The sequence below is a fragment of the Coregonus clupeaformis genome, unplaced genomic scaffold (genome assembly GCF_020615455.1).
Source record: "Coregonus clupeaformis isolate EN_2021a unplaced genomic scaffold, ASM2061545v1 scaf0126, whole genome shotgun sequence".
NCBI classification, from domain to species: Eukaryota; Metazoa; Chordata; class Actinopteri; order Salmoniformes; family Salmonidae; genus Coregonus; species Coregonus clupeaformis.
In genome coordinates this window covers 149,862-163,399 of record NW_025533581.1, presented here as the reverse complement: position 1 = coordinate 163,399, position 13,538 = coordinate 149,862, and the positions used below count along the sequence as shown (strand labels likewise).

The window sequence follows — 13,538 nt, the reverse complement described above, 5'->3', positions numbered from 1 at the left end:
ACCAACACATATTCCCGCCGCAGGCCTTTCACCCTGTCTGAATTTCTTTCAAATGGCACTTTATACAGTTTTTTAAAAATCAGAACTTGATGTTTTTTAAGGATACGGGCTATTGTTGACAAAGTGACCCGTTGGACATTATTGAAAATTTGGTGATCATTGACAATATGGGCTTGAATTTCTCTAAGTCTGATTGCATTATTGGCCAAAACGAGGTTTATGATCTCTCTCTCTTGCACCTGTGTGAATATGGGGCCCCTCCCTCCTTGGTGTTCTCAACGTTCAATCCTATGTTGGCCAAACAAAATATATGTAGCTTACTGTAAAATTATACAGGAATAGATACCAAAACTGTTGATATAGTACATGCAGTAAGCTATGGATTTTCTGTTGACAGAAGATACGTTTCTCACCTGTGCTCTTGACGAAATGTCCGAACTATTGATGCCACCGTGTACCTGCTTAGGTTAGGCTGTACTGTCAGTCCAGCCTCCCTCAGTGTTAGTCCGTGGTTTATTACATGGTCCACAATTGTAGCACGAATTTCGTTACACAGATTTGGTTGTCTTCTTATTTGTGCATGTCCTACCCCTCCTCCAGGTCTTCCTCTCCCTCTTCCTCTTCCTCTTCCTCTTCCTCTTTCTCTTCCTCTTCCTCTGACACCGTCCATTTTTTTTGAAGACAGGTGAACTTACCTGTTGCCTTTTTATAGTGCTTAAACCTGATTGGTGTGTCTACAATTAAGCACCAGTGTGTGTGCACACCTGGTGGCTGCGTTTAACCAATTGGTTCATGGGTGTGTTCATTTGAAAGCCTTTGCTTTGAAATTGCAAGGAAATGGCATCATGATACATTTCTGTGTCAAATGCATACAAATGTGTTTAGTGTTTTGCAAATCACTGTGTGTAGTGTTTTGCAAAAAGTGTGAAGCTGACAATGTGCTTACAGTTGTGCAAATCTAGGCCGGTGTTTTGCTCCTTGAGTGTAAGGTTTTGCTAATTGTGGGAAAGTTTTAATTTTAGTGTGTAAGCAATTGAAAAAAACTGTAAGTGCTATCCTCTGGGAAAACAATGTACATCTCGATGTATATGTTTGTAGCCAAATAAATTACATTCAATATTATAATGTATTTATCTGTTAAAAAACATGAAAACGTTTGCCTGTCACCTTTAAACAATGTACATTTCTTACAGTTTTTTACAATCACTTTGGCACTAATTTCAGAACCTTGACGTCATTTTTCAAAACTCTAGACACAAAACTCACAACCAATGATCAAAATGCACATTTTTCAAAACTCTAACACTTTTTTCAATTGCTTGGATACAATACACATAAAACTAAGATCATTTGTTCATTTAACAAAAGTCACCTGTTCAATATGACACAACTTAACATCAAAGTACTATTATTTCAAAAGGCAATTCACACATTACATTTCAGATGAGTGTCTATTCATTTCATTACAATTATCCAACTATCAATTGATACAACTGCTCAAAATGATAAGTAACTGTTGCATTGCTCTTAATGCATAGTTGTATGGAAACAGACAAACAATATTCCATGTTTAGATCATGAAAGTTTCAAAGTAACGAGATTCATTGTCACCAATTAGCGTGGAGCATGAACCAATTAGACTACATTATCTATGGATGTAATATTTCATCATCATTCTTTATCAGACACCGTTTCTATGGTCCCCTTGTAACCTTCCTTGATGAGCTCGATCAGGCCTGTAGAGCTGGTGGCGTGACCTATGTCATTGTGTGGGATAATGTCAGGTTCCACCATGCTCATATGGTGCAAGCATGGTTTCAGGCCCATGCACAATTTACCACCCTGTATTTACCCCCATACTCTCCTTTCCTTAACCCGATTGAGGATTTTTTCTTCACATGGAGATGGAAGGTTTATGATAGGCGCCCTCATGAATAAGTCACTCTTCTCCAGGCCATGGATGACGCATGCAATGACATCACGGCAGACCAGTGTCAGGCCTGGATTCGCCATGGCCAAAGGTTTTTTCCAAGATGTTTGGCTAATGAAAACATCCATTGTGATGTAGATGAGAACCTGTGGCCAAAACCACAAGACAGAGTTGATGAAAATGTAGAAGTACAGTAATCACTCCTATGTTTTGCTTTTTACAGTACAAGCAAGCAAGTTGAGGAACACTGCATTTGATGTTTTACAGTACTGTATTGTTTTTCATCAATATATTTCAGATTTTGTTAAATGATTCCACTGTGTCTGTAGTATTCTCTCTACTACTGCAGTACTTTTACAGGGATGTATTTACATGTAGTACCATAATGAAACATGTATCACCTATTTTGTACTACAATATTTAATGATCGTACGAACAATGACACAGTGAAACTATCGGTTGCTTGTGTGTGGGTGATCTAAATTAACGTTTCATTGGTATTTCACAATAAATTTGTTTTTTGAACCAATGATTGTGCAAGTGCAAGATTTCTTTAAAGATATGAATGCACAATGCAATGTTTTGAACATTGGACAGCCTATGTTACAAGTAATGACCGTTTTGAGTTTTGTGTCTAGAGTTTTGAAAAATGACGTCAAGGTTCTGAAATTAGTGCCAAAGTGATTGTAAAAAACTGTAATAGTCACAACATAGCAAATATTAAGAGAGAAGCATAAATAATGTGTGTGTGTGTGTGTGTGTGTGTGTGTGTGTGTGTGTGTGTGTGTGTGTGTGTGTGTGTGTGGTGAGGGTGTGTGTGTGTGTATGTGTGTGAGTGTATGTGTGTGTGTGTGTGATGTGTGTGTGTGTGTGTGTGTGAGTGTGTGTGTGTGTGTGTGTGTGAGAGAGAGTGTGTGTGAGTGTATGTGTGTGTGTGTGTGTGTGTGTGTGTGTGTGTGTGTGTGTGTGTGTGTGTGTGTGTGTGTGTGTGTGTGTGTGTGTGTGTGATGCTCATGGAACAGGTGTTTTGACCTAGCTGTGTGTGTGTGTGTGTGCTGACGGGATGGGTTTTGTGACTTGCCTCAAGCAATTTTATGTTTTCCACATGACTGGTAGGTGTCATGAAGCAGAGCCTGACACGCAGTGAACTATTGATGGTTGTGAATTAGAAGTAGTAGTGGTAGTGACGGCAGTAGTAGTGGTAGTGATGGCAGTAGTAGTGGTAGTGACGGCAGTAATAGTGGTAGTGACGGCAGTAGTAATGGTAGCAATAGGTTTGTCATCGGCTATGGGTTAGTTAAAGTGAGTTGTTTTGGGGTGGTTTGTAGGTGTGGAGTTATTATAGTAGGTTATAGTGGGCTTATATTGTAGGCTAGAGGGAGTACTATAGCATTATAAGCCATATAATGGGTTTTTAAGCACCCTGTAAGTTCTGTGGCAGTGACTCCAGTTAAGAATGTTGAAGCCTGCATTCCGTCATTGAAATGAATGGGGGTACAACAAGCTTTATAGTGTATAAAGTATGAATGTTTGCATAAATCTGTGTTGAAGCAATCTAATTTGAGTCAGTCTGCACATTTCAGCGTTTGGTTGGTATTTATAGTTTAAACTCTTCAAGAGCAGTGGCGAATCCACATTTTGCCTTTGAGGTCTACAGTGCTTTTATGCAAATTTAAATTGGTTATAGTTCCAAAATTACAAATAGTATCCACTATCTTTTGACGAGCAATCTAAGTTGAGTCAGTCTGTACATGTCAACATTGGTTTGGTGTTTTGTAGCTTTAACGGTTCAAGAGCTGTGGCGAATTCAAATACTTCCCAATGTAGCCTATGGAGCATTTGTGCAAATTTGACATGGTTATAGTTGAAAGATGTATGCAAGCAACCTATTCCAGAGATGTCTGTCACCAGTCCGTAGCCCTAATTATCTATCGCTGCAACTCCCGTACTGACTCGGTAGAGGCGAAGGTCGAGAGCCATGCGTCCTCCGAAACACGACCCTGCCAAGCCGCACTGCTTCTTGACACACTGCTCGTTTAACCCGGAAGCCAGCTACACCAATGTGCCGGAGGAAACACCGTACAACTGGCGACCGAAGTCAGCTTGCAGGCACCTGGCCCGCCACAAGGAGTCGCTAGAGTGCGATGGGACAAGGACATCCCGGCCGGCCAAACCCTCCCCTAACCCGGACGACGCTGGGTCAATTGTGCGCCGCCTCATGGGTCTCCCGGTCACGGCTGTCTGTTGTGACGCCTTAGACTGCTGCGCCACTCGGGAGGACCCTCTTGTATTTACTTCTATTGTGAGTTAGCCATGCAGTGCAGGGGAACATCCTGACTGGACTTGTATTTGGGCGAAATTCAATATTATTAAATTATCTTATTAAAATGTTATAAGATATCATAATTAAACAATGTGCGATCTAGGACTATTGTTAACAAAGAGGTGGGTGCATGTGTTTGCACTCCAGGTCAATAAGTGACAGTAACATTCACTAGGTTAACTCAACTACAGTAACTGAAGAAGCCGCATTACTACACACAGTCCAGGAAGTCACACAATTACAGCTGCTAATCTTGCAACGTTTATAGTCATGTCACAGCAGTGAGTAGGAAGGAGATTCCAAGATGTGGGAAGTGTGCAGGAGGGCATGGGATAGAGGACTGTGTAGTTTTGGTGGATAAAGTTGTGTGTGTTAACGGTAGGGGTGCTCATGTTGCTCAGGCTCGGAAGTGTCCGGTGCGAGAGAGGCAGGTTGAGGTGGCTAGAGTCAGAGTAGTGCAGAAGGTGTCGTATGCTGAGGTAATGAAGAAAGGAGAGGAGGATGGGTCAATGGTGAGGGATCCTGAGAGGATTCCAGTGAGTAGTAGATTTGTGCCAGCACAGAGGGATAGGCCAACAAGTGATTTATGCTTCAGTAAGGTTGGCTTCTTAGCGTTCATATCAATGGTTATCAACTGTACCGCAGAAATGGAATGTAAATCACAGAAAATAGATGTTGTGGTGGCAGCTGCAGAGATGTATTCAGCTATACGAGATTTGACTTCAGAAGGGTTACAGGGTGTGTTGAGTGGTGGTGTCCTGTCCTCCCAGGCTGTTGGCATGGTGCAGGAGCAGATAGGATCAAAGTAGTGGAATGGGGTAGTGAGTTTTTAATTAGTGTAGGTGGTGGAGTCTAGGGCTATATTTCACTTTCTTAGAGGAAAAGGACTAATGAAGATAATGTATACTGAACAAAAATATAAACGTAACATGCAACAATTTCAAAGATTTTACTGAGTTACAGTTCATATAAGGAAATCAGTCAATTGAAATTAATTAATCAGGCCCTAATCTATGGATTTCACATGACTGGGAATACAGATATGCATCTGTTGGTCACAGATACCTTTAAAAAAAAAAGCTAGGGGCGTGGATCAGAAAACCAGTCAGTATTTGGTGTGACCACAATTTGCCTCATGCAGCGCAACACATCTCCTTCGCATAGAGTTGATCAGGATGTTGATTGTGGCCTGTGGAATGTTGTCCCACTCCTCTTCAATGGCTGTGCGAAGTTCAGCTTCCAGGATTTGTGTACTGATCCTTGTGACATGGGGCCATGCATTGTGATGCCGAAACATGAGATGATGGCGGCGGATGAATGGCATGACAATGCAGTGGTGGAAAAAGTACCCAATTGTCAGTAAAGATACCTTAATAGAAAATGACTCAAGTAAAAGTGAAAGTCACCCAGTAAAACACTACTTGAGTAAAAGTCTAAAAGTATTTGGTTTTAAATATACTTAAGAATCAAAAGTAAATGTAATTGCTAAAATATACCTAAGTATCAAAAGTCAAAGTAAAAGTACAAATTATTTCAAATTCCTCATATTAAGCAAACCAGATGGCACCATTTTCTTGTTTTTTTTATTTATGGAAAGCCAGGGGCACACTCCAACTCTCAGACATAATTTACAAGTGAAGCATGTGTTTAGTGAGTCCGCCAGATCAGAGGCAGTAGGGATGACCAGGGATGTTCTCTTGATAAGTGCGTGAATTGGACCATTTTCCTGTCCTGCTAAGCATTCAAAATGTACTTTTGGGTGTTAGGGAAAATGTATGAAGAAAAAGTACATTATTTTCTTTAGGAATGTAGTGAAGTAAAAGTAGAAAAAAATATAAATAGTAAAGTAAAGAACAGATACCCCAAAAACCGACTTAAGTACTTTACACCACTGCGACAATGGGCCTCAGGATCTCGTCACGGTATTCTCTGTGCATTGAAATTGCCATCAATAAAATGCAATTGCTTAAGCTTAAACCTGTCCATACCATAACCCCACCGCCACCATGGGGCACTCTGTTAACAACATCAGCAAACCACTCGCCCACACGACGCCATACACGTGGTCTGCGGTTGTGAGGCCGGTTGGACGTACTGCCAAATTCTCTAAAATGACGTTGGAGGTGACTTATGGTAGAGAAATGAACATTCAATTATCTGGCAACAGCTCTGGTGGACATTCCTGCAGTCAGCATGCCAATTGCATGCTCCCTCAAAATTTGAGACATTTCTGGCATTGTGTTGTGTGTCAAAACTGCACATTTTAGAGTGGCCTTTTATTGTGCACGTCACAAGGTACACCTGTGTATTGAGCGTGCTGTTTAATCAGCTTATTGATATGCCACACACGTCAGGTGGATGGATTGTCTTGGTAAAGGAGAAATGTTCACTAACAGGGATGTAAACAAATTTGTGCACAGAAATTTGAGAGAAATAAACTTTTTGTGCGTATGGAACATTTCTGGGATCTTTTATTTCAGCTCATGAAACATGGAACCAACACTTTACATTTTGCATTTATATTTTTGTTCAGCATAGATAGGCTGTGACTGGCCTCACACTCCAGTACAGTAGGCGGCGGTGTATGCACCTGAAAGTTGGATGCGATCCGCCAACCAAATCCCAACGAAGAAGAAGAAGAAGAAGAAGAAGAAGAAGCAGCAGCAGCTGTTTATCTTCAGTCAGCACCATTCAGTGGTCAATACAGGGTTTGGGTGGTTTTCATTTTGAAACGTCATTGAGTCAGTGTCCCTTCTGCGTAATAGCCTAGAAACGCTAAAGATTCGGTGTTGCACGTCTGGACCAAAGGCTCCGATTGTTTTCGTCGCTGTTCTGGTGCTTTACGTTGCAGAAGAATATGGTTTTCTCATCGTCCCAACAAGTGGTGGTCGCATTTACGGCGGTGTTATTTGCGTTTGTGGTGTTCCCTAGAATGTTCGGCGTAGGGTCCGGGGCGAAGGAAACAAGAGGTTTTGATGCACGCTACAACAGAAAAGGTTGCATGAATTAAAAATAGTATTGGAAATGGCAATGTGACGCCACCGTCATATTGTGTAGGCCTAGCCTATGCAATGTTTTGCTCTTGCCATGATATATTTGTTTAGTAGCCTAACGTTTTACTATGTTCAAAATTGTCAAACTTATTCAAAACAAGATATCTGTCTATTTGTAAAAGTGTGCAGCATGGTAGCCTCTAAAGCCTTTAGCAATAAGACAACTGTCATGAATAGGCCTGTTTATCATCGTCGTCATCATCATCTTCTTCCTCTCTCATGTGTTATTTCCCAGCGGGTCCGGGACCTGGACCAGGTGCAGTGAGAGGGCAGCCGGTCAACAAGAACACGGCCGGCTCCATGAACAAAGCTCAGACCCTGGAGAACATGCAACAGATGAAGATGATGATGGAGCAGGAGATGAAGGGTGACAAATACAAAACCAACAGCAACAAGGGCTACGTTTTCACGCTGATGCCGCTCTATGCCATCGGAGTCGGCCTCTTTGCAGCATACAAATTTCTGAAGGTATCGGCTGGAGCAGGAATTCCACCATTGAAAAATGTAGCAATGATGATTGTGATGAGGTTGCTTGGGGATATCTCTAAACATGCAAGCATGCATGCACACGCCTACACACACACAAACACACACACAGACAAACACACACAGACAGAGAGCAGGATTGGAGTAAAGTTGATTGCTAATCAGAGCAAACGTGATTGTGTGAACTATGGTAATACTGGCAGTCTGAGCCTGAGTCGACTAAACACACATACTGCGCAGACTTTAAAATTGATGTCTCCCTTCTATCTCCAAGATCAAGTCTGCAGATGACTCCCAAGCCCAAAAGAAGAAGGATGCAAAAGGTCCCAATAAGTCGGAGGAGACAGGTGTGTGCTGTATCTGTGGTGTGCCACAAGGGTCTGTTTGCATACCTTTGTTTATCTTACCCGTCATGCAGATGCTTTTTTACATGGTTTTACATGCTGGTGGCTTTGTGTCTTTCCATAGAGAATCAGCTTACAGAGCTGGAGCAGCGGCTAGCGCAAACAGAGAAGATGCTCAACTCCATTCTCACCCAACTGGACCCATTGACAAGTTGGTAAGTAAGCCAACTCACCCATTAAACTACAGAGCTCCGGTTTGTCTTCTGTTTCTGTGTAAATATTGCTCTGTAAATATCACCCCATGTAATTAAGTACATGTCTGTCGTGATTAACACCAGTTTATCCAAACCAGGTAGTTATAACAGTTGTAAAGTCACATCTCATGGTCTTGATAAACTGTTGACCCTGCTGAATCTAATAGCGTTTATCGTAATGGGACTCTGGGGTGTGTTGACCAGGCACCAAATGGGAGATAATGTCAAGTCTAGGTATTTTCGCCTCCGTACTTTCTCTCGTCTGGTACCTGTGGACTAAACCTGACCTTAGTGAACTGAACTTTTAAAGACTGTGGGTAACTAAATCTAGTTCAAAGCAATTTCTGTATCAACTGGGTGTGGGGTGAAGTGGCCCCTAGGGCCTAGATGCAGATTTTGAGTCTCAGTTTCGCATTTCCCCACTAATGGTTAAGGTTAGGATTGGGGAAGCTGATCCTAGATCTGTACCTAGAGAAACTTAATCCCGGAGCTATGAACTGAACCTACGAAGGGCAACCGGTCAGGGACTGCGTTTCCCAGAGTTCTTTCCTCAGTGATCTCACTCTCTTCTGTCCATTTCGCTCCTCTCCAGTGTCAAGTCTGTGGCCCAGGAACAGAAGAACGAGATCATGTCCCAGCTCCAGTCCATCCGCCACCTGATGAAGAAGAGAGGCATGGACTGTCCACCCCTCAACATTGAAGGTATGTGACCCCACCCCCTGCTGGGGCATGTTCATTAGGCACCAAATGGAAGAAAACAAACGAACAGGGAGTACCTGGGGCCTCATTTATCAAAGGTGCATACGCACAAAAAAGACAACCTTGCATTCTGCATGTTTTCTCACTAGGGTTGATATTGATCATATTTTAACTTTACGGGATAGTGTACATAGCTCCACACACACCTCAGACTGTGGTTAGGCACAACTTCTAGTGGTTGAAGAATTCTATTGCAAGCAAATATTGTTATTTTGGGGAAGCTGTGTTGCTTGGTGACACAGGAATTACTGTAATTAATAGCAATGCTAATAAACACATTAAAGCATAATGATGAAACAGATGCACATTTTCCGTTGGTAAGGAGATCGGTGGCCTTGTATATTTATTTTTCTTTCATTATGTAAATCATAGTCATATTGCAGGACATCTCTCCTTTTCTGATATGAATTGTTTATTCCTGCTACTATACGACAAATAATTACCATTCAATAGGCCAAGCTACCTGAAAGGAAATAGTCTAGGCTACCGGTCTATTTAAAGTATTTGACAGTAGGCTATGTGGTAGAGTATTGCTGTGCAGGAGTGTGACATCATAACCTATCTAACCTCAGAGCCTATACCAAGGCAGGAGATAGAAACGCGATCATCTATTGATAAACAAAATATTGAACAACAGTTTGTCTTTTGCGTTGAAGCAGTGTGGGCTATAGCACTTAGTTGAACGTTTCTCTAATGGACAGTCAATCTGGCGCAATTCACGGCCAGAGTTTGGCTCTCGCATGTTTAGTTTGAAAAAGTAACTGCAAAAGATGAAAACATTCTGCCAACACCTCCACAGAAATGTGATCAAATTGACCATTGTCCTTTCTTTGAGAAACCGCAGCTGCCTAGTTCCAATTCATACCGCAAATGAGGGCCTTTTTGTCACCATAAAAGGTGAATACACAGTGTTTTCCAGGCGGGGTTGTAATGTTTGTTCACGTTTGCGCATCTATGGTTCTGATTAATCAATGAAAACAATGAGCGCCAGTCTGATCAATTCCATTAATTTGTGGCGTACGCAAATCCTAGGATTTCCACGTGCACAGAGTTTAGTTAGAAATTCAGCACGGTTGATAAATGAGTCCCCTGGACAAAAATAAAGAAATTGTTGTTTTCCGTTGCAAAAAAACAATTTTTTCTTTCGCGTTCCCTATTTTATATTATCCAGTTTTTTTGGTATGGTAGGGTATCCAAAATGGGTCAGCTTTGAGCACCGCTATCTCCTAAATGGTTTGGCATTCAGGTCCAAAAAGTCACTTTCTGACCATTAATACAGTGAACAAACATGTATGGAATTTTTTTTTGTGTAATTTTTAAAAAAATGAATAACTTTATTTGTCCTGTGGGAAATGAGTTGGGCAGGAAGAGTCACACACGCCATCTAACATGATCCACATGAGCAATATTGACATCAAAACATGACATGTAAGCCGTATCTTTACCTGACTCAAACACACCCATCCTGAAATGGGGCGCCTGTTTGCGGTGACTGTAGCGCACGGTCGCAACTTTTGCTCTTTTCCATCTTTCAGAGCCGCAGTGCGAGAGGAACCTGGATGACCTCATCGCGTCTCTGGCAGCCCACGACGACACCCAGCCAGAGGGGGTCGCTGCTGCGGCAGACGAACAAAGTGGTGTCGGGAAAGAGGCACCAGAGCCAGTCCACAACCAGCATCACCACCCCGAAGCTAAGGACGAGTACTCAGCGACAGACGCTGGAGGGGAGGAGGAGCAGCTGGAGGAGGAGGAGGATAAAGATGACAGTGAGGTCATGCCCTCGTTGGAGGATTCTTGTGAAACAAACATTGAGGACATAGGGGTAGCACAGAGCATTCCAGAAGAAATGCCTACAACTGCGCTCAGACGACGCAACAGGCTGGAATGAACAGGGAAAAAAGGGTGTATTTTCTCATTCTTAATGGCACTACTGCGGTCTTTTCAATAATGCTCTTGCTTTGGGGTCGCAGTTGAATAAGAAAGGGCAGCTATCAATGTGAAATTATTTTGTCCAAGGTTCTTCCTGACAAAGAAAATCCCCAAAAGCCTATCTCCATATAGCTTTTGACTTGGGTCTGGAGGTTTTCTTTGTCAGGCCCCAAGTATGAGGCCTGTTTTCCATCCTTGAACCAAACGTTAGTTAGTACGTAAGGCACCTGTAAATGTGTTTTCATCACGTGACTGCTGCTTGGAAACCCTGTACATCTCATTATGTGCTGCCATCTTTTAGAAAGGGTCGTTACGGCCCTAAATATCAAGACTCCAAAGTGTGTGTTGTTGTTATGCAATCCGTACAACATAGAATAGTCAAAATAATTAAAAATATGTCAAACATAGTCAGCTATAAATAGCTACATTTAGATTTTTCTACTAAATACACAGGTGCAAGTTTGTGACGTTTGGCTTGTCGTATCATTTGTCTGTTTTCAGACATCTTATGCATGTGTTTTTCTCTGCAACTGATCTTGAATGTCCTGGTGAATACAACTGCATGAGTTATCTTACTAGAGGGAGATGCAGGACAATCATGAATTTATTGATGACTTAGAGTCTAAATCAGGGCTCTAACCCTGTTCCTGGAGATCTACTGTCTAGTAGGTGTTCTCTCCAACCCTAATCTAGCACACCTGATTCTAATAATTAGCTGGTTGATTAGCAGAATCCAGTTAGTTACAACTGGGGTTGGAGTGAAAACCTACAGGAGGGTAGCTCTCCAGGAGCAGAGTTGGAGAGCCCTGGTCTGAATTAATTTGCGTTCTGATCGGGTCTTGGTCCATTTTGTTTAGTCAACACAACCATGCATTTAATTCTGTTTTTTATATTTGTTTCCTTTTATTTAAGTATTTTATGTGGTAATCTATCATTGACTGTAGTTAACACAAAAGTTAGTCTCTGGTTAGCACCAACACTACAGGATAAAACTACAGGAGGAACAGAAATCAAATAATCTCATTGGTTTTGTCTTAAATCGCACCCTACCTATTCCCTATATAGTGCACTACTTTTAACCAGGGCCCATAGGCCTCTGGTCAAAAGTAGAGCACTATGTAGGGAATATGGTGCCATGATCTGTGTTGAAATACTTTACCAGCAACCAAATAATCACGTTGTCTGTGTAGAAACGCTGTACCGCAAGACTTTTCAAAACTCTGACAAATGTCCAAGCTTATCTTGTGATAATTAACGTTTGGAGCAAATATTCAGCATTTAGCAAACGCACAATTCATATCTTTGGAAACAATGTTTGTCTCCTTATGTTTGTGAGGTCATTTGTTGGCTAATTATATTTATTTGTATGGCTGTGTTCTTGGATATGCATAACTGAGGAAAGATGGGAACAAATGTTCCACGCCTTACTAGAAAATAAAGGTGTTATGTGGCTACTCTTTTTTGTGAATATGTACTCCATTTCATTAATCTATTTGATTGTTGATTAGATTTTGATTTGCAGTATGTCATTCATACCTCAGGCTGACTTGTGGTTGAATGAGTTAAGCACAATAGAGCTTTAAGTCAACAACCAACACACAGCAGGCAGCGGATATGTACTGCACTGTGTGTAATTGTCCTCTGTATACAGCAGATGGCGATAGAGGAACACAATACTACAACGCAATTCCCCAGCAGAATCTTCCTCAAACACTCAACACTTTTAGACCTGCTTGCATCTGAGCAAAATCAAAATGTCAGTTCAAATGTAAAACATTTCAACTATTGCTTCTCTACATTGAGAGATATCACAAATATTCTGACTGTTGCCTTATATAACAGTATATGCCTCTAACGAGACATTTTTATCCAAAGCAACCTACAGTATATGTATTTGATTCCCTGCGGGAATTGAACCCACAACCTAGTCCTAGATGTTGCTTGCTTCATGCTCTTACCAACTGAGCCATATAGCAGTCAGAACTGCATTGCCTTGACTGAATGTCAGACAAACACTTCAAATTAATTGACCTGATTTTTTTAGCAAGAGGGAAGAAACTGTTTAACAAACATTAAAATCCCAAAGAAATATCCTGAAACTATATTAGCTAGACATGTACTGTATCCTTGTAGCTTAATTGTGAAGGTTCACAGTCATTCACCACAAATTAATATGCCTCTTTTAATTAGCAGAAAGCACCTCAAATCCCATCTAATCAGGTCAGAATTTACCCCAGGGATTCAACCGACTTTCACTGCAATACCCAAGCTTGTCAATTAGTTAAATAAACTTAAATTACACTTAGTGGCAGCAAAGGGAGTCCTTTCACATGTAACCAGTGCTATGATACCAGGGTTGTGTTCATCAGGCACCAAATGTTTTGAGTTACATGACGTAATGAACACGACCCTGTGGTACTGCTTGTTGTGGTCCTCTTGTCCATGCCCCCTAAACCCTGT

The 13,538-nt window shown here is 41.5% G+C and overlaps 1 protein-coding gene across 1 annotated transcript; it reads left to right on the top strand.

Annotated features, from left to right (window-relative positions):
* Positions 1-6,907: 6,907 nt before the first annotated feature.
* LOC121550192 lies at positions 6,908-12,535 on the top strand. Its single transcript, XM_041862328.2, has 6 exons — positions 6,908-7,249; positions 7,542-7,774; positions 8,067-8,139; positions 8,261-8,351; positions 8,983-9,092; positions 10,685-12,535. Exons 1-6 carry the CDS (start codon positions 7,111-7,113, stop codon positions 11,035-11,037), a joined length of 999 nt encoding a protein of 332 aa, XP_041718262.1. The 5' UTR covers positions 6,908-7,110; the 3' UTR covers positions 11,038-12,535.
* The last annotated feature ends 1,003 nt before the right edge of the window (positions 12,536-13,538 follow it).

What these genes read in the sequence shown, in the direction of transcription:
- LOC121550192 (XM_041862328.2), top strand. Translation starts at nt 7,111, where the DNA reads ATGGTTTTCTCATCGTCCCAACAAGTGGTGGTCGCATTTACGGCGGTG. An exon ending in CAATAAGTCGGAGGAGACAG is followed by an intron (nt 8,140 to 8,260) that starts GTGTGTGCTGTA and finishes GTCTTTCCATAG; the next exon opens with AGAATCAGCTTACAGAGCTG. An exon ending in TCCACCCCTCAACATTGAAG is followed by an intron (nt 9,093 to 10,684) that starts GTATGTGACCCC and finishes TCCATCTTTCAG; the next exon opens with AGCCGCAGTGCGAGAGGAAC.